The sequence below is a fragment of the Morone saxatilis genome, unplaced genomic scaffold (assembly GCF_004916995.1).
Source record: "Morone saxatilis isolate NCDOM2014 unplaced genomic scaffold, NCSU_SB_2.0 Contig24, whole genome shotgun sequence".
Lineage (NCBI taxonomy): Eukaryota > Metazoa > Chordata > Actinopteri > Moronidae > Morone > Morone saxatilis.
The window spans coordinates 15,222,064-15,244,560 of NW_023339807.1; the positions used below are offsets into that span (position 1 = coordinate 15,222,064).

General features: G+C 40.4%; 3 protein-coding genes across 8 annotated transcripts in view; 1 reads left to right on the forward strand and 2 right to left on the reverse strand.

Moving 5' to 3' along the window:
* The window catches only part of shc1 (SHC (Src homology 2 domain containing) transforming protein 1), a 21,713-nt gene extending 20,535 nt beyond the window's left edge, over positions 1-1,178 (reverse strand). Inside the window, exon 1 of one of the 3 annotated variants that reach the window (XM_035672866.1) lies at positions 941-1,178. Coding sequence is in view for 1 of the 3 variants with exons in the window: in XM_035672865.1 (XP_035528758.1) it covers positions 941-1,020 (80 nt within the window). In the remaining 2 variants the exon portion in view is untranslated. The remainder of the gene's footprint in view (positions 1-940) is intronic. The other 2 variants (XM_035672865.1, XM_035672864.1) reach the window with 2 other exon arrangements.
* A 1,714-nt stretch (positions 1,179-2,892) lies between these two features.
* flad1 (flavin adenine dinucleotide synthetase 1) lies at positions 2,893-9,607 on the forward strand. 3 transcript variants are annotated; one of them, XM_035672888.1, is made up of 11 exons: positions 2,893-2,991; positions 3,956-4,049; positions 4,346-4,514; positions 5,043-5,420; positions 6,404-6,517; positions 6,609-6,876; positions 7,172-7,319; positions 7,656-7,754; positions 7,932-8,121; positions 9,022-9,095; positions 9,210-9,607. In XM_035672888.1, the coding sequence occupies exons 2-11, from the start codon at positions 4,042-4,044 to the stop codon at positions 9,343-9,345; spliced, it is 1,584 nt and encodes a 527-aa protein (XP_035528781.1). In that variant the 5' UTR covers positions 2,893-2,991; positions 3,956-4,041; the 3' UTR covers positions 9,346-9,607. The 3 variants fall into 3 exon arrangements, with proteins under 3 accessions (XP_035528781.1, XP_035528783.1, XP_035528782.1); XM_035672890.1 differs by having other exon boundaries at positions 2,904-2,970; XM_035672889.1 differs by having other exon boundaries at positions 2,937-3,092.
* A 6,248-nt stretch (positions 9,608-15,855) lies between these two features.
* si:dkey-246i14.3 (ephrin-A4) overlaps positions 15,856-22,497 on the reverse strand; it is a 33,117-nt gene continuing 26,475 nt past the window's right edge. Inside the window, exons 4-5 of one of the 2 annotated variants that reach the window (XM_035671608.1) lie at positions 19,776-19,802; positions 15,856-18,728 (exon numbers count right to left, since the gene is read on the reverse strand). In XM_035671608.1, the coding sequence (XP_035527501.1) occupies positions 18,640-18,728; positions 19,776-19,802 (116 nt within the window). In that variant the 3' untranslated portion in view covers positions 15,856-18,639. The remainder of the gene's footprint in view (positions 18,729-19,775; positions 19,803-22,497) is intronic. The other variant, XM_035671610.1, reaches the window with a different exon arrangement.

Consider the following 22,497-nt stretch of genomic DNA (forward strand, 5'->3'; position numbering starts at 1 on the left):
GTGTGTGTGTGTGTGTACACATTGACCTGAAGAGATTACCTCAAATCTGACACTACCAGGACCCTTTTCTTCAGAAGACATAAGGCCTGCAACTGATTATTAATTTCATGAATTAACATGCCAAGTATTTTCTTTTTGTCTAGAAACCATCAGACAAGTAAACATTTGATCAAAGGTGAGATCTTACAAAGATATTCAGTTTCACTATCATATAAAACACAAAATCTTTACATTGAAGTATATGGAACCAGCAAATGTTTGTCATTTTTGCATTAAAAAAAGTCAGCATATCAAATTAGCTCCTTATTCATTTACTGTCTAATGACTCATCGCTCAATCACCTAATTATTTCAGCTCTGAATTTGATATCACCGCTGTGTGTAACAGATAACCAGAAAGGCCATTTTTATGACCTATTCTCTATTCATTTGCTGGAAGAAGCATAAACTCGGTTCGGGGGCCACACAGTTCTCACCATTGCCTATTTTAACCTAACCACAGTGCTTCAACAGTGGCTGTGAAACTCCACAATGTGGCTCGACTGGCACCTCCTGAAACTTTAAAGCTCAAACAACAACAACAAAGAACGTGAAAACTCGTCTGACAGCGCGAGGACGTGTTACATTTAGCTCGCGCGCGTGTGTGCACAGCCCCAGTCTGATCATGAGCTACATTTCTTTTTAACCCCCCCTTACCCCCCCCAACCTCCCCGGACAGGCGAACACGACACTGTGTTGCCTTATAAATGACACACACGACTTTACAAAGACAGAACAATGCTTCTCCGTGGGCACCGCAAAGATAGCAGGCTAAATGAACCATTTCCCTTCTCATATGTACAACTTGACGCACAAGCACGCACACACAATCCATGCCCCTGAAGAAAAAAAAAAAAGAGAAGAGAAAAAAAAAGTGTGGTCAACTTTAACGAGCAACTTACCAGCTCTCTTCCTCCCTTTCCCTCGAGTTGCCCCTCCTGCCCACCAAGCTGTTGCTGCACCAACTTGAGCTTAATGTCATCTACCAGGACAAAGGGTCGATGGTTTTGTCCGGCAGGCGCCTCACAGTTTTCTTTAACTTCATAAGAGATGAGTCTAAACTTCTTCTTTCCTCTCCCTTTCCTTCCCTTCCTCCTCCCCCTGCCTCCCCCCTCCGCAGCCACGACAGAAGCCACTTCCGTGAACAACTGGCAACGTCATCTGGCTGTGTTTGTGTGTGTGTGTGTGTGTGTGTGTGTGGCCCTGTTTTGCACCTGGCCCATTCAGTGCAGATTGCGCAAAAGTAGAAATCCCAGATAGCGAGCCAAAAGCATTAAAACGTAAGTCATTTTAAATAAATACCACATGAGAACATGTTGTTGTTGGTTTTTGTTTTTTACTTACTTTCATGAAAGTCATGTTCAGTTTTTGTTATTTGGAGAGGTGTTGGTTCAACTGTATGAGCATTTTGGAGGATGTAGAGTTTGTTGAACTGTATTATACAGAGAGGTGTTTCTGTTATTAAGCCGCTCCATCCTCACTGATATAAATGGGGAAGACAAAATTAACATATATTCTTGCTGTTGTGTCTCTGACAGTCACTGGTACCTTTAGTCACCTCATTTCCATTAGCACAGTATTAATGCATATAAAGACAGTGATTTTCGTACAAGCTCAATTTGATGCAAAGAGTGAAAGCAATACCCTAACAATGGAAATACCATCAACAATTCCTGTGGAGCTTCTCACATGCACTCAGGGTCGGTCTGTATTTAGATATAATAGACTCTTTTTCCCAGAAGCCCCATTTGACATGCTGAAAAAGCACGTGTAAATGGCTGAATTCCGTTAAGCTGCTCCAGTTTCGGGGTATTGGTATTGTTCATGCTGACTCACTTTCTGGGACACTTGTATGGAACTGTGCAATCATATGTGCTTATTTCGTTCAACACATTATATAAGCTTATCTCAGCCATGGAAAAAAAGTATGAAAAGCTATGGAAATGACAGAAGTAAAATATATACTAGATAGAAAATGCTAACTCTTCAAGTCAAGCATTATAAAATATATAATATATGTTATTATCTTACAATTGTCTTCTCTATATCATAATTTTGTCTCTGTTCTGACTTTATCATTCCATTATTTTAGACTTATCATGAGTATGTTTTATCATATAATAACTTTATAATAATAACTTTTCATAGTTTTTAGCTTTTTCTGGAAAAAAGGGCCTCCACATACATTTATTTGTAGAGCCATCTGCAATACTTTATAATAAACACCATGGGAATATTATATTACACTTAAATGCTCTGATGGCTAATTATTATATTATTGCCCGCCACTTTGGTGCTATTTGGGTTAGAGGGCATAGATGCACAAAGATGAAGCAATACATTGATTCCCTTTTTATTCTGTACATATAAGCACAAATATACTATCAAACCAATAACACACTGGAAAATATGCAATTCCACTTTGTTTTAACACAACCCAGTTGTTCGTGCGCCACCCATAGGCGAGGAAAACAGCAGCAGACGCGGTACTTTGGGGTCATTCATCTGTTATTGACTCCTCCAGCCAGCAGAGGCAGACGAGCTGCAGTGATCTCAGTGTCACTGTTGATTTGGGCAAAGGGAAATAAGTCGTTGATGATTAGCATCATGCTATCCAAGTGGAGATGGTGCAAAGTGCCAGCTCGCAGATAAAAGAGTTGTCGGCACCGTACGTTTAGATAATACTCATATTTACTGTGGCCAAGCGACACATTTCTCCGCAACGTCTTCGTCGATTGCGGCACGACGTGACTACTTACTTCCGTGTATATAAATAGACTGCCCGTTAAGACCCGCCCCCGTGAACCTGATTGGCTCTCGCACCATTCTGGAATCCTGTTATTGTCTGTGATTGGACAGCTGACGAGCGACATGTAGCCACTTAACGACGCTGGTTACACGGATACGTAACGAGGAAATATGCGGCTCAGGAGTAAGTTGCCTCCCGTTTGAGGTAACCACATTATTAAAAATAAAAAAACAGTATATTATGTGTTTCTTCACAATATGTGGTAGTGAAGAATACGGCAGTATATACCGAACATAAGCCGCCATGTAAGTGAATGCTAGTGCTTGTTTGTTGCTAGTGTCCCCAACAATGGCTTAGCTGTGTAACGTAGCAAGGAGAACTGCCACATTTAACTCAAACGTGTCATTGAATTACCTGACGCTTTCATTGATATGCGTTAATACGTAGTTTGCGGTAGTTTTATGAGGGGGGACGTATGTGCACGAGGTTCGTTTCACCTTGTCGTCACGTCGGCTGACTTGCAAGTGTCCAAATTGCGTAACAATTTGGAAAGTGCAGTCATGTGAGGGATATAGTAGCATGTTTCTGTAAATCACAGCAGTTATTTCTATAGGTTATAAATAACGTGGAGGCTGGACGTTAACATAAACAGAGATAGTTAACTATAATACCGGTGAGGGCTGCAGGACGCACTGACTGTACGTTAACTCGTTTGACCGCTGGACATAGCTGGCAGCTGTCCATTAAACCTTTGAAACCTCACAGTTTTCTTCAATGCACTTTCATGGCAGAGTATTTGTCTTCACTCCTCTCAGCACGTTTGGCTTCATTTGTGGACGACAACCTAATAGACCACACTTGCAATGTATAAAGGTGGATCAATGTCAGTGATTCTCTGATATCCTAGAGATAAATGAGTTGTAATGATCCAAGTGCAGTGTCGTAAACACACCTCCTCATTTCTTTAACCTCTTTCAACATGCACTGTTCAACTTCAACTCCAAGCCATATCAGCTGACTGATGTCTAAAAACAACGGACAAGGAGTCACTGTTAGTTGATGCTCTGTCTGTCACCATGTCTTTTTCTCCCCCTTTCTTTCTTTCTTTCTTTCTTTCTTTCTTTCTTTCTCTCTCTAATCCTTTGCTCCTTTGTGTGTTTATTCCAAGATACTCCCTGGTAGGAGGCAAGTTTTGAAGGAGAAGAGGGCCTGAACTGTAGTGAAACATTTTGGGATACTCCATATGGATTCTTCATGTTGATGTAAGGATAAAAAAGAACTTTATAGATCCTCTGGCATAACTGGTAGTCACAAAGAATCACTGAAAAGTATACAGAGAAACCCACCAAAGCAGAAAACGATGACAAACTGGCTGTACGTCACGATACAGTTGCTACTGACAAGGGAGATTTGTGGCATTGTTCATTATTGATACCTGAACACTCGCAGTTCACACATTTAATTTAATCTTCATTTACACTTACACAAAACATACACGCAGACATAAGTGCAGATAGTTAATAAACAGTGTTGTAAGCGTTTCTCTCTTGTCCTCTAGGCTTGCTTTTCCCAAGCTGAGTAGAGCAGTGGTGCGTGTGAGGAGACTGGCGGCTCAACTCTGTGACGCAACCATGTCCACGAACCACCAAGGCTCCAGTCCGTCCTCTGCAGCCAACGGGGATGTTCCCACTGCAGCCATTCTCATCATTGGAGACGAGATCCTCAAGGTAGTTGAGTGTTAAAAGATACTTGGTGGTTAGTTTCACTTTGAAGCTGTGTTTGTTTGATTAACAGGATCCCACTGAAAATCCTTGAAAGTTTGTGGAATGAAAATAAACCCTCGCTTTTTTTCTAATAGATCTGCAAACTTGAAAGTATGCTTTTATTAATATATGCATTCTAATGCATGACACCCTACTTCATCAGTATGTCTCAGCACTCTTGACATCTTTTCAGTCTGAGATCCACACTTCATATCCTCAGAAAAACTGACGTTATTTGATGTGGCAGCAGTGCTAGTTTTGGACAAGTTCACCATTATTTCTTGACGTGACGTGATCATGATTTAAATATGAAGCCTTTGGTTTTGTCAGTGCCATGTGTCACCCTCAAAACATGCTCACCGTGAGTCATTGAAATTTCCTCAAGCAAGACCTTGGAGTCATTGTTAAGTCCTTGAATGTAACATTCAACCGTGGGTGGAAATACGCAGTTGAAAAACAAACTTCTGTCTCTTCTCGTTCTTCATCTCTCAGGGTCACACATTGGACACCAACAGTACTTTTCTCACACGAGCACTACGGAAGCTGGGAGTGTCTGTGCAGCGCATAACGGTCATACCAGACAAACAGGAGGTCATTGCTAAAGAGGTGGCGCTCCTTTCGCCTCAGTATACACACCTCATCACCTCGGGGGGCATAGGCCCCACCCACGACGATGTCACCTTTGAGAGCATCGCTATGGCGTTCCAAGAGGAATTACATCCCCACCCTGAGCTCGCTCGGCTGGTTGAGGAATTCTTTGGGGTGGAGGACAAGAAGAGTGCTGCTATGAAGCTGGCCATGGTGCCACGCTCAGCCAAACTCAACTACGGAACTGACCCTCAGACCGGACAACCGCTCCGCTACCCACTGGTGAGTGAAGGCAGGATGGAGGAAGATTGGCTTAGTTCATTCATCAAACTGCAGTTGTTAAATGCTGTGGATGTTGTCATAAAACACTAAATTAGATCCAATTATTCCAAGCTATAAAGGATCCGGACCCACCTACTCACTGACTCGCTGCAGTCTTAGTTAAAATCGGCCCAGAAATCTGCTGTGAACCACATTTTCAGTCGACTTTTTTGGGGCAAATAAAAGTTGTTTAGCTGACAGAACTATCAGAAAGATGTTCCTCCCAGTCACATAATGTTCTGTCTGTTCCATCCTGTTCTGAGGTTATTTTAGAGGACAGATTGCAACATCAACTGCTAACCAGACACAGCAGGAGTGAAAAGCAGCTCACAGTGGGCAGAATAATTACATCGAACATTTACAGGGAACAGCAGCGTAAGGAATACACACCTGAAAGTATTTGTCTTGCAGTTTGCTGAAATTCGAATATTACATGTTGATATTTTTCCTTAATGAAGATCTTCGTAGTGCGCATAGTTAACATTTGTAGTGCCTTATAATTATATTTATACTGTTAACAGTTTCAGGTAGAGATGCAACATTAATCATTAGTGCCAGTAATGAAATTATGTATCGACATTAAATATGTGCATTAACTCCATTTATTAAGCACTTCTTTCAAGTAGAATAAAAAAGATATTCAGCAACTCATTTCAAAATAAGAAACTGGCACAATATCAAATTAATATCACTTAATGAGATTAGGGACATATTAAACAGAAACTAGATTCTTTGACGAGGTTAAAAACTGTATAGTAACCAGAACGACACTAAGATTAGTTTCAAGATGTTAACTACCTTAAAATACATGTTATTAAAATTAAGATTATTGGTCATTGTACCTGAAACAGAAAATACACAATAAACCTGTAGCTTTATGAGAACGCAGACTGCCGAGCCCATGTATTCTTTCAGTACATGATGCGTCCGCCTTCTTCGCCCAGGTCAGCGTGCGCAACGTGTATATCTTTCCTGGGATCCCGTCTCTGATGGAGAGGGCGTTCAGTGGGCTGGAGCACCTCTTTGCTGGTTCAGGGACCACATTTCACTCTCGTGAGGTAACACCATGACCTTACCTCTCCGTTACAAATCCATCTGAATCCTTCGTCTTAATAGCATAAGCGAGCTAACCAAAGATCTTTGCGTTAGGTGTTTGTGGATGCAGATGAGGCAGAGATCGCTCCTGTGCTGACCAAACTGCAGGCTGTTTGGGGCCAGAAAGTGGCTCTGGGCTCCTACCCTGACTGGTTGAGCAACTATCACCGAGTCAGGCTGGTCCTGGACTCGGATAGCCAAGAGGAGGTGGACAAAGCCCGGGAACAGCTGCTAGACATGCTGCCCAAGGGTAGCGTGGTACCCTTGGTCACTGACCCGGTGTCCGTTGCCCCTGCGGAGGTGTACACACTGGCCAACAGCGGTGAGAGATGATAGTTAAACTTAATATAAAGTGAATATTACAGAGAACTTCACTTTACACAGGCTTTGGGACCTATAAAGGAAGCAAAAAGATTAAAGTAATTATCGCTATAAAATCATAGTGGTTTATAAAAAAAAGAATATACCTGGCATGAGACTGAGCAGAGGATAGAATTGAGCATGAATAAAATAAGACAAAGGACAAGCAGATATTTTTACTCTGAATTTGACATAAGAATGAGGGACCATTTATATTGTTTGACTACATTTGCTATCATGGATTTCGTTTCCCACAGGCACACCGTTGGGTGATAAAGTTATGTCTGCGCTGAAAACCATAGAGGCTGCACTGGATCAGTATTCGACAGAGGAAGTCTGCGTCGGCTTCAACGGAGGCAAAGACTGCACGGCGCTGCTGCATCTCTACTACGCAGCGCTGAAACGGTAACAGGAGGGGAGAAGACCAGATGAGACAATTGAAACACTTCAGAGTCGGGATGGTTTAATCAGGACCAAAACAAATGACCTGAGAGAGAAAAGATGAAAGGGAGATTCAAATTAAAAACATAATGATACCTCGTCTGCACAGCGGGGTCTCACAGTAGAAGGCGATGAAGTAAATGAGTTCTCTTGGACCGACTACTGTGTGGACTTTTCTTGACCTGCATTGGACAGTGAGAGCTGGTGATGTGGATACAAAGGAACTTATTTATCTTTTTTTAATATCCCATTTCTCTCTGTTTTTTCCCCCTTTCTCTCCCCCTCTCCTGTCACTCTCAGGCGGTATCCAGTTGGTAGAGACAAGGTGAAAGCTCTGTATATCCGTATTGTCTCTCCGTTCACAGAAATGGAGAGATTCCTTCAGGATACGATTAAAAGGTGCGCCACCAGTCTATTCCTTTGCATAATGTTCATAAACACATTTCAGCTTATAGTTATTATATATATATTTTAATACTTAACTTGTGTTACCAGTCAAAATAGTTGTGTATTAAGCTTCTCTCGTTCACGTTACAGTACGGCAACTGATTATTCGGCGATTCTTGTCTCCCATAGATATGACCTGGAGCTGTTTTCTGTGGAGGGCAGTATACGGCAGGCGCTGAGCGAGGTGCAGGAGAGGAGGCCAGAGCTGAAAGCCGTCCTGATGGGGACCAGGAGGAGTGACCCCTACTCACACATTCTCACACCCATGTGTCCCACCGACCCCGGCTGGCCGGATTACATGAGAGTCAACCCGTTACTAGTGAGACACCGAACACACACACATGCGCCCGCACAACTTAAATAGATATACTGTTTCATTATGTTTTGGTATTTCTCTTATTGTATTTTTCCGATCCGTATTCAAATTCATAATAAGTCAAAAAGTGTATATGTAACCGAAACACAACTTAAACTTAAGTAACAGCTGGACATTGAGGTTTACCTCACACGACTTTTTTAGAGAGCACCTGCAGATATTAATTATAAAAATGAGAACCAAGCAGTCCTTCAGTTTCCCCACGTTTTAAAGTTACAGTGTATAGAGCGCTGCAGGAGAAACTGCTTTTTGACTGGTAATACAAATCTGTTTTCCCTGCACTAGCCAGGCAGTTTGCCCTTGTTACACTTAATGTTATTTGTCATCTTGACTGAAATTTCAGCGTGCAGATCTACAGGACTGTGGACAAAATATAACACCTGCACAGTTTAATGCACATCAATAGCCCTGCAGTAATACCACTGCATCCGTGAACCTTTAAATGATGTTATGAATACTTTGTACCCAATTTCTTTTGCCGCTCTCACACAAACAAATAGTAGGTACACCTGTACAATATAATATTCCAATAGAACCCCAAAACAAATTGGTGATGTGAGTCCAAACCTCTGTGACACATTCTCAACAAATGTTTCGCATTAAAAGCTTAAAGAATTATTCAAGTTATTGTTGGTCTGTTATGCTGGACTGAATTACATTATGCAGGTTTTCCAGACTGCATTAGTGGTCGTACTGTGACAGCCGCAATGCTACATATAGAACTTACACGGGAAACACTAGCATGCTCAGCAGTTGACCTAATTTATTGCAAAGGAATCCACAGAGGATGACTTCCCCTTCAGTCACAAACCAATTAAGTTTATGTTTTCCAACACTCTACAGGACTGGACGTATCATGACATCTGGTTGTTCTTGAGGACGTTATATGTGCCATACTGTATTCTCTATGACAAAGGGTAAGAACACATTCAGTCTTTGCCCCGTTCTGTATCCTCCACTCTTTAAGATTTGCACAACATAAGAGCTGAAGCACAGAATCCTTCGTCTTAAACGTCTGTGTCGTCCTGCAGGTACACGTCACTGGGCAGTATGGACAACACCTGTCGGAACACAGCCCTCCAGGTGGTGGATGGGAGGGGCGTTACGCGATACAGGCCAGCCTACCTTCTGGAGAATGAAGAAGAGGAGCGGAACTCGCGCGCCTGACGTAGTGTTGCTTCTTACTGCATCACCTGTTGCTGACGGAGCCAGATTGCTTTCAGATCTTAGATCAGTTCCCTACGCTATCTATACCTCTGTGGGAAACATGACACAGACATTTTGAAGTCTCGATATGTGAACATCTGCAGAATGAGGTTGTGAAGTGTGTGTGTCTGTGTGTGTGCGCAATTTGTTTATACATGTGAGTCTCAGCCTTAAGTAATGGCTCTCTGTGCTGTTGAATAAAACATCAATGTATGTCATCTTTTCCCATTGTCATGTTACTATTTTAAGAAGGAGTCTTGCATACAGATGGCAGCGTGTGTAGGGCATTCAATATCGCTCTTGATTTATCTTATTTGTGAATCCATTTGTCTTGTTTCTAAATCCAATAAGAACAATCTGCCCGGAAAGACAACCTCTATCAAAATGTATTAGTAAATAATGCGAAAAGGTTTTCTGTCGAGGTGAGAAAATCAGGTTTTAGAAACTGTGTGCAGCAGCGCGGACACACTAGTGAAGGTCAACCAGCAGGCAGATTATTGATTTATCTGTGTCTCACACTGAATATCCATAATTGCAGACTGCACTTTCTCTACTGGGAGAAACCTCCACCCCGATGCTGCAGTTCCCTCCGCGCACCTCACGGGCGCGTTGTTCTCACTTTTTCCATTTAGCAGCCGTGATTACAGAAAAAATTACCTCCTCTGTTTCCAGACATGATTGAATCCAGGCTCATCGATCCGCCCCCTCCCTCCCTCCCTCCCTCTCTCTGCCCGCCTGGAGATTAGTCAACGCCGCGCAGCGAGGATCGATACCGGCCGATCTAATAAAGCGGGTCGCTTACGAGGCCACCGCGGGGTTGCACACACTGTTACACCAGCAATTACCACCTCCAGACCCCCCCTCCTCCCTCTCTCCCTCTCCGTACCCCCTGCCTAACTTATCTGTCCGGGCTTCACGGGTTGCTTGATTTATTAATAATAACAGTAATAAAAGAGGCAATGAACAGAGGCTTCATAATCACGGCAGAAATGTAATGGTGTGTGCTTTGGTGGTGCGATAAAAAAAACACCGGGACATTGTCTGGAATGATGATATTTGTGTTGAAGAAAATTATATTCCTATAGACTGTCTGAGGCTGACTCTTTATGTGACTTTAACCGTCTTATACGTGCAGGGTACATTTATATAATGGAGTACTACTAATAGTTGATAAATAAATAAACTGCTTATTTCTTATTGTCTCTATAATACTGTCATAATGTTGCCAAATTGATTAATCCACCTACAGTATGTTACTTTGCTCATAATACATGTGCTTTATGCTTGCTTACTTGTGGAAAGTAACTAATTACTTTTAATATCTACTGTAGTGTGTACACACTTATACTTTCAGATACTTCTGCTTCAGATATTGTACTTTATAGTCCACTACTTGTCTGACAGCCATAGTTGTATGTTACTTTACAGTTTAAGAGTTTATCTACAAAAGAAATGATACGCTTATAAAACACAATCTATTATAAATGGATTATTACGATTAAATCAGTGGTTCCCAAACCTTTTGGCATGTGACCCCTTACCAAAAAAAAAAACTTCCCACATGGTTTCATTTAAATAACTTCAAGGCCCAAAGAGGTGGACTGCTCCAATATTTCATAAAAAAGCAAAGATAAGAGTAAAAAAATCCCCAAAATGCAGAAAGATTTGTATAGCATTACTTTTTATTCTTGTATCCCTCATTAATCATGTCAGGACCCCCTCAGATTTATCTAGTCATTCTTGCTTAACATAATCAATATAAAGTAGTTGAAACCAGCTCCACTTGGACCACATACAACAGTAAAATTCAGAAAAAGGTCTGAATATTTCTTCCACCCCTGCCTTTAGCTGTCACTAGAGGCAGGGATGCTAAATTGATTTTGACATTTGTATGATATCTTTCTAAAGTTTATTACCTTTGTCCTTTTGTTCCACTATCTTCCGCAGTTTCATCTTCATCCTCTTTCAGTTGTCACTCCATCACTCTCACTTGCCTGTTTCATCCTTCATGTCTGTTATGGCTTCACTACTGTATCCAGCAACTATCTACTGTAGTCATCACACCACTTCCTCCCTCACTGCCTTCGCTGTGTATTAAAACTCTACATTTTTTTGTTCAGTTCTCCTTATGAATTTCAAAATGATGTTTTGATTTTGACCTGGGAGACAGAGTCAGAAAAACGTTTTGGGTGACATAGTGGGAGGATATGGGTATTGACTAGGGGCCTTAAAGTATCTGGACTAAAATACTTTTTTGTGTGTATGTGTTCCTCAACTGCATATTTATGAATATCTTATTTTTTAATTTCACACTGCTGTGCTTTTGAAACAGGGCCTGTTTGAAATCTACAAAACTGCAAACAAAACATTCTTGAAATTCGGATACAGCAACTTTTGAGTCATTTGAGAGAAAGTGGAACAAGCAGGAATAAAAAAAAGTGGCTATTTTATTTCCTCCTGTGCCTATTTAAACGTAATTGGTTCTCCGAAGACAGATTTGAGGTCTGCTGGCGGAAGTATGATCACCACAGCCACTTAAGGTGATGTGAGGAAAAGAAGAACCTCCTCTGCATTAGGTCCATATAACTTCTTGCTACTCTGCTGATACACTCTCGAAATCTCCCAGGTGGGACTCTAAGGTATAACAGAATCCACAGCTAACGGTGTGTGTGTGTGTGAAATGGACTCAGCATGACTTAAGATCACTTTGTACAAAAACATGTGACAAGCTTTGATATCAGAGTGAACTATCCATTTCAGATGCAAGCCTGCCTTGGTGACTGTGATGCTTTTCTCTAAAGGAATATGTTCCTAATCCAATTCCTCAGCAGTTCCTGCAGTGTAAAACGAGACTTGAAGCAGCATGAGACAGCAATTCAGGCGATGTCCTGGGAGGGATGCTTAACACAGAGGATGAATAGACACTCCGTTGTCAGAAAGCATCAGGAGAGAAGGGAGACCTTTGAGTCTATGCAAATTACCAACCCATCTGCATGTAAAGCCAATCGACCAGAACACGGGAAATAGGATGTTCAGTATCAAAGTGTCACACATTAAAAGTGGATGAAAGTAAGAGAGAAAGAAAGGAAGGGAGAAAGTGGGAGGGAGAACGAGGAAGGCGGCTGCTTTGCTTGTTGCCATGTGAAGTGTGACTGACTTAGCTCGTTTGTGTCTGGTTTTGGTGCGTTCAAATAAAAGCCAGTCTCATAATCCTAAGTTTGTCACAGCTCGCAGTCCTGTACTACAGAACCAAGACCCCCTGCTCGTAGCCGCACACATGGGATGCGTTCAGAAATGCCTTTTACACAGCGGGCTGCTTTAATATAAAGGGGGGCAGGGTCTGTGAAGCTTCAACCAGCATGCTGAAAACTGATGAGAAAAAATCACCTCAGCACAACTCAACTTGAGCTCATTTGCACTCAGCAGTCATAATTTAAACATGGTGCAGGGTGTTAGAAAGATGAGAGATGTTTAACACTAGAAAGGCCCAGCCAATGTCAACTGATTCCTGTTTTTAAAGATTAGGACCGGATATTAAACATTCAGATAGTCTTGCCAGGCCTTTTCTGAGGCCAATTTTATGTATGAATTAATGTAAAATATCCAAAATCAGGCATAGAAGTTATATTTATGTCCTTCCTGAAATCTTGTTCAGGTTTTTAGTATTAAAAATGAATGCTTGCAATGTTCGAGTGTCCTTGAGTTGCTCTTATATAGAAAATGTGAATGGTGAATGAAAACACACTGACAAAACAGACATGTGAGTCAATACACTGTAGGTTATATCTGTTGACTCGAGCTTAACACCAAAACAGTTAACATGTGTATTTATTCTCCTACGTCATAATCTGGTCCATCCACATTCATCACAGTCCTGTGTGACGCACTTGAAGTGCCTCCTTTGTGGACATAGGTTACACTGTTATTGGCTGACTGACAGGTCTAAAAAATGTGAATAAGACTACCACAGGCAGACACAGATAGTTTAGACTTTATTTAGAACAAATAAAGTGTGCTTACAGCAGAAGGAGAAATAAAAACCTCACCTGGAAATTAAATAACATCAAGGCTACAAAATGATTCAATGATAATCCTCAGAGGCTTTCACAGCCCAAAGTCTCACACAAAAAAACACTGAGCAACAAATGATAGCATCACCTAACCCTAGCGTAAACAACATATTTCTGCAGTATGCTGCGTCTGTTGTGATGTGGCATCTTCAGTAATGAATGTGTAAATGCAAATGTGTTATTTCAATAGACTCATCATCTATTCCAAATTATTTTCTTCAGTGGTTTTTGGGTGACATTTTGAATCTGCAATTTGAGAAATGATTTAAACTATGTGATTTTGCTGGTAATTTTTGGGTAGTCTAGTGTGATTATCCCAGTCAAACTTGTAAACTAGCAATAATTCTCTGTCATACTTAAGTACTATAATTACCTTACTATGGTTTTAAAGCTTTAGGGTTTCTGTGTTTATAGAATGGCTGCCCAAGCCTCCAATGTAAACACAGCTGAATTCTCTATTATACAAGGTAATATTTTCTATAATGGTTGCAGAACAACTGCTGTTTCAGTTCTGTAAGTATATGAGGTAAAGTGTGTTGTTACCATTGATCAACTGTGAGGGGCCATTGGAAATACTCCTAAATGTGTCGCTGGGAAAAGAAGTGAAGGGAAACCTCCCAGAACTAATAATGGAGGATATTCTTCTTGTTCTGAAGAATATAAAGGCATTTAAGTAGCAGGTCCGCTTGTTATAACCCACTTCACAGATTTAACATATTAAGTCAGTTTTTTACTCTCCACTGCATGAGAGGTCAGATATTCACCCTGGGAAATATATACTGTATCTGATTATAAAGTGTTGAAAAAGTAGACGCAATATGTGCAAGAGATTTCAAGTTTTGCTGTGGAGACTTTACCATAGCCCTTGATCTTGACATTGTTGAGAGCTCTTTTGTGGGACAATGTACTACTGCACACACTGCTGAGACGTTACCTTCAGGAGTAAATAAGACTCCAAGCTGTTTACAGGCATGTGGGAGTGATGGCACCCAACACAAAAAACCCTTTTCCTGTTCAGAGAGCATCTTCATGCTAAAAGATGCAATGTTTTACATTTGAGTCTGAGAGGTCAGGAGATTTAAACTGTAATTCAGTCCCATTTCCTGATGCGAAAAGGTTTTTGGAGGTAGACAGATGTGGGTAGTTATGGGCAGAAATGAAAAATATTAGATAAGTGAGCTGGAAAGATCAGTGGAGCACAAGTTTAGGCTGCATTGAAATCTCCCACTGGCTCTGCCCATCAATAACATTTACAGCCCCATCTCGGTGAAAACAGTCAACACAAAACAGCAAAAGTAGTAAATAATTTAAACCTCAATTAAAAAATAAATACAGCATCTTAACAAGCTTGTCTAGAATAATACAAATTGAAGGCACACTTTCATTACTTACTACACTGTATTCTTCTCTTTACTTGTGTTTTTTTCCTAAAACATACCTGATGAAGGATTCGAAGGACAGACTGCCCAAAGAAAGCCAGCTTGGCCTTGTATCACTTCACTGCCCAGCGGAGATGAAGTGCTTATTTTTTATAGATGCTGTGAATTCAATAAAATATAACAAAAAACCAACAAATGAATTCAAAGTGTTTAAACACAATTTTTCTCAAGGACCTTGTGAGCTTAAAGCATTTCTTCTCCAAAGTATTCAGAAGGACACTTTCTGCAGATGCCCTCTCACCTCACCTCACCTCAGTTCACCTTGGTTCTGAAATATGTGAAATATACACTGGTCAGGCAGAAGAATGTGATCAAGGTGTTGATTACACACTGAGAAACTGTGAAGAAAACCCTTCCAAAATTCAAGGAAAGTCCAAGACATCTACTCTCTGCTGAACACTAAAAGAAAAAGGTGCAACTTCACCAGATTTTATTTAATTCTATACAGCTTAGAATTTATTTCAACATTTTTTTTGTTGTAAAAAGTGTAATATAATATAACCCTTAAAAGATTTGCGAGTCTCTACTTTAAATATATGTCTTTATTCAAAAAGTTACAATATAACTATATAAGCATTGTTTGCTTCTATTAATAGCCAACAGTTTTGTATTTCGGAAGATGTAATCAACGCCGGCAACCCGAGTCTTAAATATTCAGCCGAGGTCCAATTAGATATAGGCCAACTTGTGGCAACAGAATCTGCTGTGTTGAAATTTGATACAGTGTAATTACAGTGTCACGGAAAAGGAGAGCCGCAATATGGATATGCAATAAGGATCCTTTTTTTCAGACAGATACTTAAAAACTAAGTTTGTCGTCCCAAAAATTGTTTATGATCACAGTCTTCCCCAAGTAAGCCTCAGAGGAAGCCTTGACGTGAGGTTTTCATGATCTTCTAAATTTATATAATATGGCAACATCTGTCCATAATTATGAAGTTTATTTTGGAGGGTGAGATCAGTTCCAGCTTTAGTACATCGACACAGACTTGTTCAAAACATCAACACTGTCAAGTACAAGGACATTATGAAAATATAAATTTTTGGTTTGATTGTTCAAACATTTCCTGTCTGCAGTCAAAGATAAAACATACAAAAAAAAAAAAAACCTTGATATCACACTTTTGGTTTATGCACGCTTTTGCTGGAATAAACAGCCGTACAGTGGATACAGGCTCGGTTTACTGATGCTGCTTTTTAAGTTGGTCTAAAAGTACCCCCCCCACTTTCTGCTGATTTTAGTGCGCTCACTTCATCATTCACAATAGAAAAAGAATGAAAACATAGGCTTTGGATATTTCTATGTGAAGGTCAAAATCAAAGGCAGTTCATAACATGCGTCAACAGTGACAAACATGTCATCAGAAGAGATCATAAACCATGAAATAGGAGCATTAGCCCCATTATCCAGGAAATTGCCTTTCTGGCTTCACACGAGGCTCTACATTTCAGCTGACATAAATGGAAATACATTTACAGCTTATTTGGATGTACATTTCTATATTTAAAGTGCAAAACAAAAACAACTCCTCTTGCTCTGTATTCAGTCTCAGTTCTGTGTTTACTGAAAATAAAGCCACTACTTTAAAGGTCGATGTATTGGCAATGGTGCTTCAGGGTCTATTAATACCGGGAGTCTATTGGTTATCTGAGTCTTATCAGACTTTGGCTGCCCATAGATAAAAACTCAGCTCAATATTCCACTAGGTTACTCACATTACAGTGGCCTCTTACACCACAAGGTCATTTCAAGTCCCAGAAGTCTCCTTATCTCTGTACTCCTGTGTATTACACTGAATGTGTGTGTTCTGCAAGTAAAGTTGTGTGTATTGTCACTGAGACCTGCGGTTACATAAAACATCGATACTTTCAAAAGTTAAATGAGGATCGACTTGAAGTGTTTAAATGCAATCATATTTATTTTGTTGTTTTGCCACGTAGAAAAAAAAGGCTCAGATTGCAGTTGGCTCTTCACAGAAGAAGCTACATTCTTCACTAAAATGTGAAAGCAGAACACGATACACACGCAAAAAGAAATCAAAAAACAATTTAAAGTTTACATGACTGTAAAATTCTACATCACTGAAATTATTTAACAAATCTTCAAACATCATTAAGGAAATTAACATAAAAAAAACAACAACTGCATGACTGGTGTGATTTACAGCACGAGACCCAAATATGTAGAGAGAAAAAAATATATTAGTGCTAACAATGTAGTTTTTTTAAAGATAGAAACTAACCTATAGATTTTCTGAACTTAAGTCACTCAAATATTGTGGGGAAATAATTTATGTAATTTCATAAATACATAAACTTCATTTAAATTCAATGAAAAATACACAACTGTATTATCTCTAACTTCAATTTAAGATTATGAAAATAAATGAATTGTAAATTCATTATGATATTTTTTCTCAATTGACGACAGTCAATTAGAGAGATTTCTTAAAACAATTATTTGGCAAAAAAATAATAATAATTAAATTAATTCCACCATCATTTAACTTGCAAAACTACATTGCAGCAGTGAATAATGAAAATATACCAGTATATACATATATATATCCAGAACGTAAATCATTGTTTGTATATGCAAAAGGATATTTTTTGTCGGACCTTTGCACTTAAATACCAGAGATCAGATCTCACTAAAACATTGAATAATGTAGTCAATATATTTCATTTTGCAGAATATATTAACTATACAGTAAAACCTAAAATCAAGGATCCTGCGTTCAAAACAACAACAACAAAAACAACAAAAAGCTTGTCTGCATACGTGCACATCTGATTGGTCAAGAGGCATCAACCAAAGTCAGTGGTCCGCAGTGTGTACAGTGGAGCGAAAGGAGCTGATGCTTACCATTTACCCATAAACCCCCTCTGTTCTGTGCTTTATTCTGAATCTCTGATTCTCAAACAGAGAGGACAAACTCTGCCCAAGGTCCCATTATCACCATCTAGCACCAAAATCTAGTGTCCAGTTTCTGAGTTCATGGCCAACCCAGTCCAACTCCAGTTAAACCAGTTTAATCCCAGTAGGGGGCGCAGCAGCCCTGCATGACTATTCCAGAACATTTCCTCCTAAAACCCTTTTATTTCCAAAATCTAATTAGTTACAAAGGTTTAACACAATTATCTTACTCAGATTCAAATAAGGCAGTTTAAAATGTGTCAGCCCTTGATGTCGGCCCACGTAAAGAAAAAGAAGAAAGTCACCAGCTCACTGAGTGACCTCAAACCTGTACAGTAGTATGTGTTTATTTGGCCACTTTTTGACTGGAGGCAAGTTCTCAGAAAGAACTAAATCCAACACAATATTATAGAAAATGAGAAACAGAGATGAGAAAGAGAAAAAAAGTTTTTCCTGACAGACTCATTGTTCTTTTGGCTTCAGAGAGGGATATGAGTCTTATGACTAACTCTACGTGTAATATTCTGTGCTACTACTCGCACAACAGGTGGGGAAAAGAAAATAACAAGAAATGAATCACTGTGATTCGGCGTGTCAGTCCCTGAGTCACTGTGGCCCTGTTCTGGAGAAGACACCCGATTCTTTCTGGAATTTCACAGGTAAACAGCCACAAGATAATATGTGTCATTTGCGATAGCTTAGCATAGATTGCATTGTGTCATTCACTGTCTGAGCGTAGATTGCATTGTGTACTTGAATGTCTGAGTAGTATTTCCTGATCCAATGGAGGACATATATGTGAGGTCAGCTGTGAGGACGGATGAGGAAGTCAGGTAGTCAGCAGGAGGAGGATGAGGATGAGGAGGGCTGGAAGCGAAACGGTCCTCAGTGAGCAAACACTACTTCTAGTTGCAGTTTCTGGAAGAGGGAAAGAAAGTTTATGAATGAAATGTTGTGATTTTCTTTGTGGCCAAAAGTATGTGGACACTCTTGCGACTTTTAGTTCCATGGTTTGGGCTCAGCTTCTTAATTCTAGTTTATAATATGATGGGCCTCCTAACTTGACAACAGCTTGTGGTACGTTTCTGAGTTTTGGGGAGTAGCCATGGAAGAACCTGACTGCCCTGCACAGAGCCCTGACCTCAACTCCATCAAGCACGTTTGGAATGAACTGGAACGCTAGCCAGGCCTTGTTACCTATATCTCTAATGCTTGTGTGGCTGACTGCTAGAAAATCTAAAAAGTCCCCAAATCCTGTGGCACATTAATGTTGTTTTGGAATGAGATCATGTATAGGTATAATGTTTGGGTGTCCACATACTTTTGGCTGTGTAGAGGATTTTGCATTTGAGCTGGGGTGGATCTAGAGGGCTGGCAAAATGCCTGGCAACCCCAGCTGCCACCCTAGTTTGTTGGGAAATGCTGTCAAATTTACTACATTAATTTAGATTTTTTTAAAAATTGTAATATGCTAAGGTTCAGTGAAAAAGAACAATAGTATTTGGATGTCTGAAGATTTTGGATTTCTAATGCCACCTTTAGATATTTCTATTTCATGCTTCACTCGTGCCACAATAATGTGATTATTTTGAGTTCTAAAATCTTTATTTGGGGGGCTTTTCCAAGCAAATATTGACTTACGTGATTGTTTGTGATTAAATCAGCATCTATGTCTGCCAACCCTTAAAGTTTTTTTAATTTCTATTTATACTTTCTATTAATTTTCTATCAATCAGAATTTGGTTTCATGTATGTTCTCATTTCACATTTCCATGCCTTCATACAGATTATGTGCCATATTCTACCTAACAGTGACTAATCATGCTAATAAATAAATCACATTTGAACTTGAACTTGAACTTGAGAGAGACAGAGACAAAAACACACAGAAATATGACATATGCAACTGTAAATACTGTAAACATATTCTGTGAAGAAAGAATAAATTATAATGTTGCAACCTACTTTGTATTTGTTTTGAACCCTCTGATGCTGTAATAGGAGAGAGAGGAGAGAGAGGCAAGAGAAGATTTAGATAAAGTTAAGGCAAAGAAACAAGTTGCTGATTAGTCATTTTTTCCATGCTTAACTTTCTCAATAAAGCTACTGCTTTGTGGAACAAAAGAAGCAAGAAACAGACAAATGACCAGGGGAAGGTATTTACCATTACTCAAAGCCTAACGCCATGAAAAATGAGTACTGACTGGCTGTGCAACCCTAAATATGTCCCCTATGCAAATTCTCTTAAAGGTCGGATAAAAAAAGAGCTTGAGAAGCATGGCAACAGGAAAAGATAGTGTTATGTAAATTAGGAGGAGTAAGAATGATCGAGATTATACAGAGGGGATACAGGAAATGAAAAAGAAGGGGGGAAAAACACACGAAAATTCAAAATGACAGAGCGAAACCAAGAAGTGGACAGAAGATGAAAGGAAGAGCGGAGGAGACCCGAGTGAGAAAGTACGGTGAAGAAAAAAGAAGGTTGGAAAGATTGAAACAAGGTCAGACAGACAGAAACGGGAGGGAGAGAAAGAGACGGGATAGGGGGGTGTTTGTGTCTGGGCGTCACTTTCTCAGCAGGGGGCGGACTAAAAGGAAATAATGGAGGGAAGGATGGAGGGATGGGGTGGGAGGGGTGGTGGGAGAGCCTTGGTGAAGAAGAAGGAAGGAAAGGAAACAAAAAAAATAAAAGAATACAGGTAGTTATAGCGGTTAAAACCGCTCTGAAGAAAGGAACCGCCCGTGTAAACAAGTCAAGTGAGAGAAGGAACAGGAAGTGGTCAGCAAACCGGGATCGAGGGCTTGCACAAATTGCAGCCTGTTATTAAATGCGATTCTTCACGGGCGCTTTGGAACCCCACCTCCTGACACGGCAACGCCGAAGACTCAAACACCACAAGCATGGTCACTCAAACACACCAAGCATGCACGAAAAAACACCAGCCAAGCATGCACAAAAACACACAAAAGCAGTGCACAAAAACAACACACCAAGCATGCACAAAACACACAACACACAACACACACCCAACCCCAGAGCACAACATACACACACGAAGAAAAGCGTGTATTGATTGTATCGCAGGAAAACTAACCACCCTATCCCACATGCAGCAGCGATTGAGCTGAGATTTATGAGAGAGGAAATGGGACACTGCCGAGGCTCATCCCTGTTGTAGTCGACACAGAGGGAGAAAGGATGTTATTAAAAGGCTTAGCAGCGAAACACTGTGGTTTTGTCCTGAAACATTCCATCTTTGTACCTAGCAGGTCTTCCTGCAGCAACATGTGCTCTGACAGACCATGAGGCCCCTAAATTACTGCCGCAAAGGTCTGTACCACTAACACCATCCCTAGGGTTAACGAAGCATTAAATAGGCATGCTGGGTCTAAGGGCCTCTCCCACTGAGGGCTTGGTGTGTGTGCGCTTATCTGGTGTCTAATGTGGCTTGTAGTTTTCGGAGTATTGTTTGTAGGACAAATCAATAGCAAGGGGCAACGGCAAAGAATTAAATTTTCCGCGACTATTTCATGCCTTTAAATATTGCTGCGTAACTTGCAGCAATAAAGTCCAGCAAGGCAAAGGTCCATGGTTAATTATTTATTTGAAAATGTCGGCGTTTCCCTGCTTATAAAGCCTACATTTTGAATGGCAAATTAAAATGACCAAAAATTAATTGATGTAAGCTGTCCTTTTCAAGTTTAATTTGGGTTGATAAAACAGCAAGCATAAAAAAGGTGAGATGTTATCAAAAAGCTTCCTAAAATCAATTAAAAAAAATGAACAAAATGAAGCAAAATGAAGCAAAACGTATATCACTAAAAACCTTTTCTGACATAAGTACCCGTTTTTTTTTAATGTGGATGTTTTGAGGCGGGCAGACATTAATAATAATTAAAAAAAATGTCCGTTGCGACCGCTATGAACATGTTTTAAAATTCGCAACCTTCTAATTTACTTGGGAAAAGTGGAGAAACAGTTGGCTCAATCGGTATCAAATTAGTGGTTGTCTGTGAAGCACGCCGCTTTTCCGAAACCTAAAAATGTTATAATGCCCTTGAGTTTACCCAGCTGTGTGTGATGTGTGTGTTTTGAATCGGCTTAAATCAGCATTCTCCCGTGCAAAAACTGAACCTGAGTGACAACCTAGTTGTGTCCCAACCACACATCATAATTTTGTCCATGGTGACGCTGGCGCCACAAAAATGGCGGTCATAGTGGTATGACTTGCTAGAACACAGAGCATGTCCTCTGGCAACTGGCAGTCAGGAAAACATGCAGCATGTGTAACTATACATGCACAGCCATCGGCTTAAATGTGTGACAGTGTGTGTGTGTGTGCGTGGCATGCCTCGTGTATGCGTTGTGTTCCAGTCGGGGCAAGAACGCGCCCCACTGCAGAAGACAGAACAACTGTTTCCACATCGTCCCACCCTTCCTCTTCGTGCCGCCAATTTTACACCCACGGCAGTGAGCTAATGCTAACGAAACCCCGACTGTTAGCATTTTCCAAAAGAAAATTAAAAATGAAACAAAAAGGCGAAAAGGAGAAACAAACCGCGAACCCCAAAAAAACGCCCAATTCGACGAAAGCAGTTTAGTCAGATTTTGAGTGTCGAGTTGATACGAGAGAGCCTCGGTTGGCAAAGCGTGTGGTGTGTGTGCGGCCTGTCTTCGAGTTTGTTC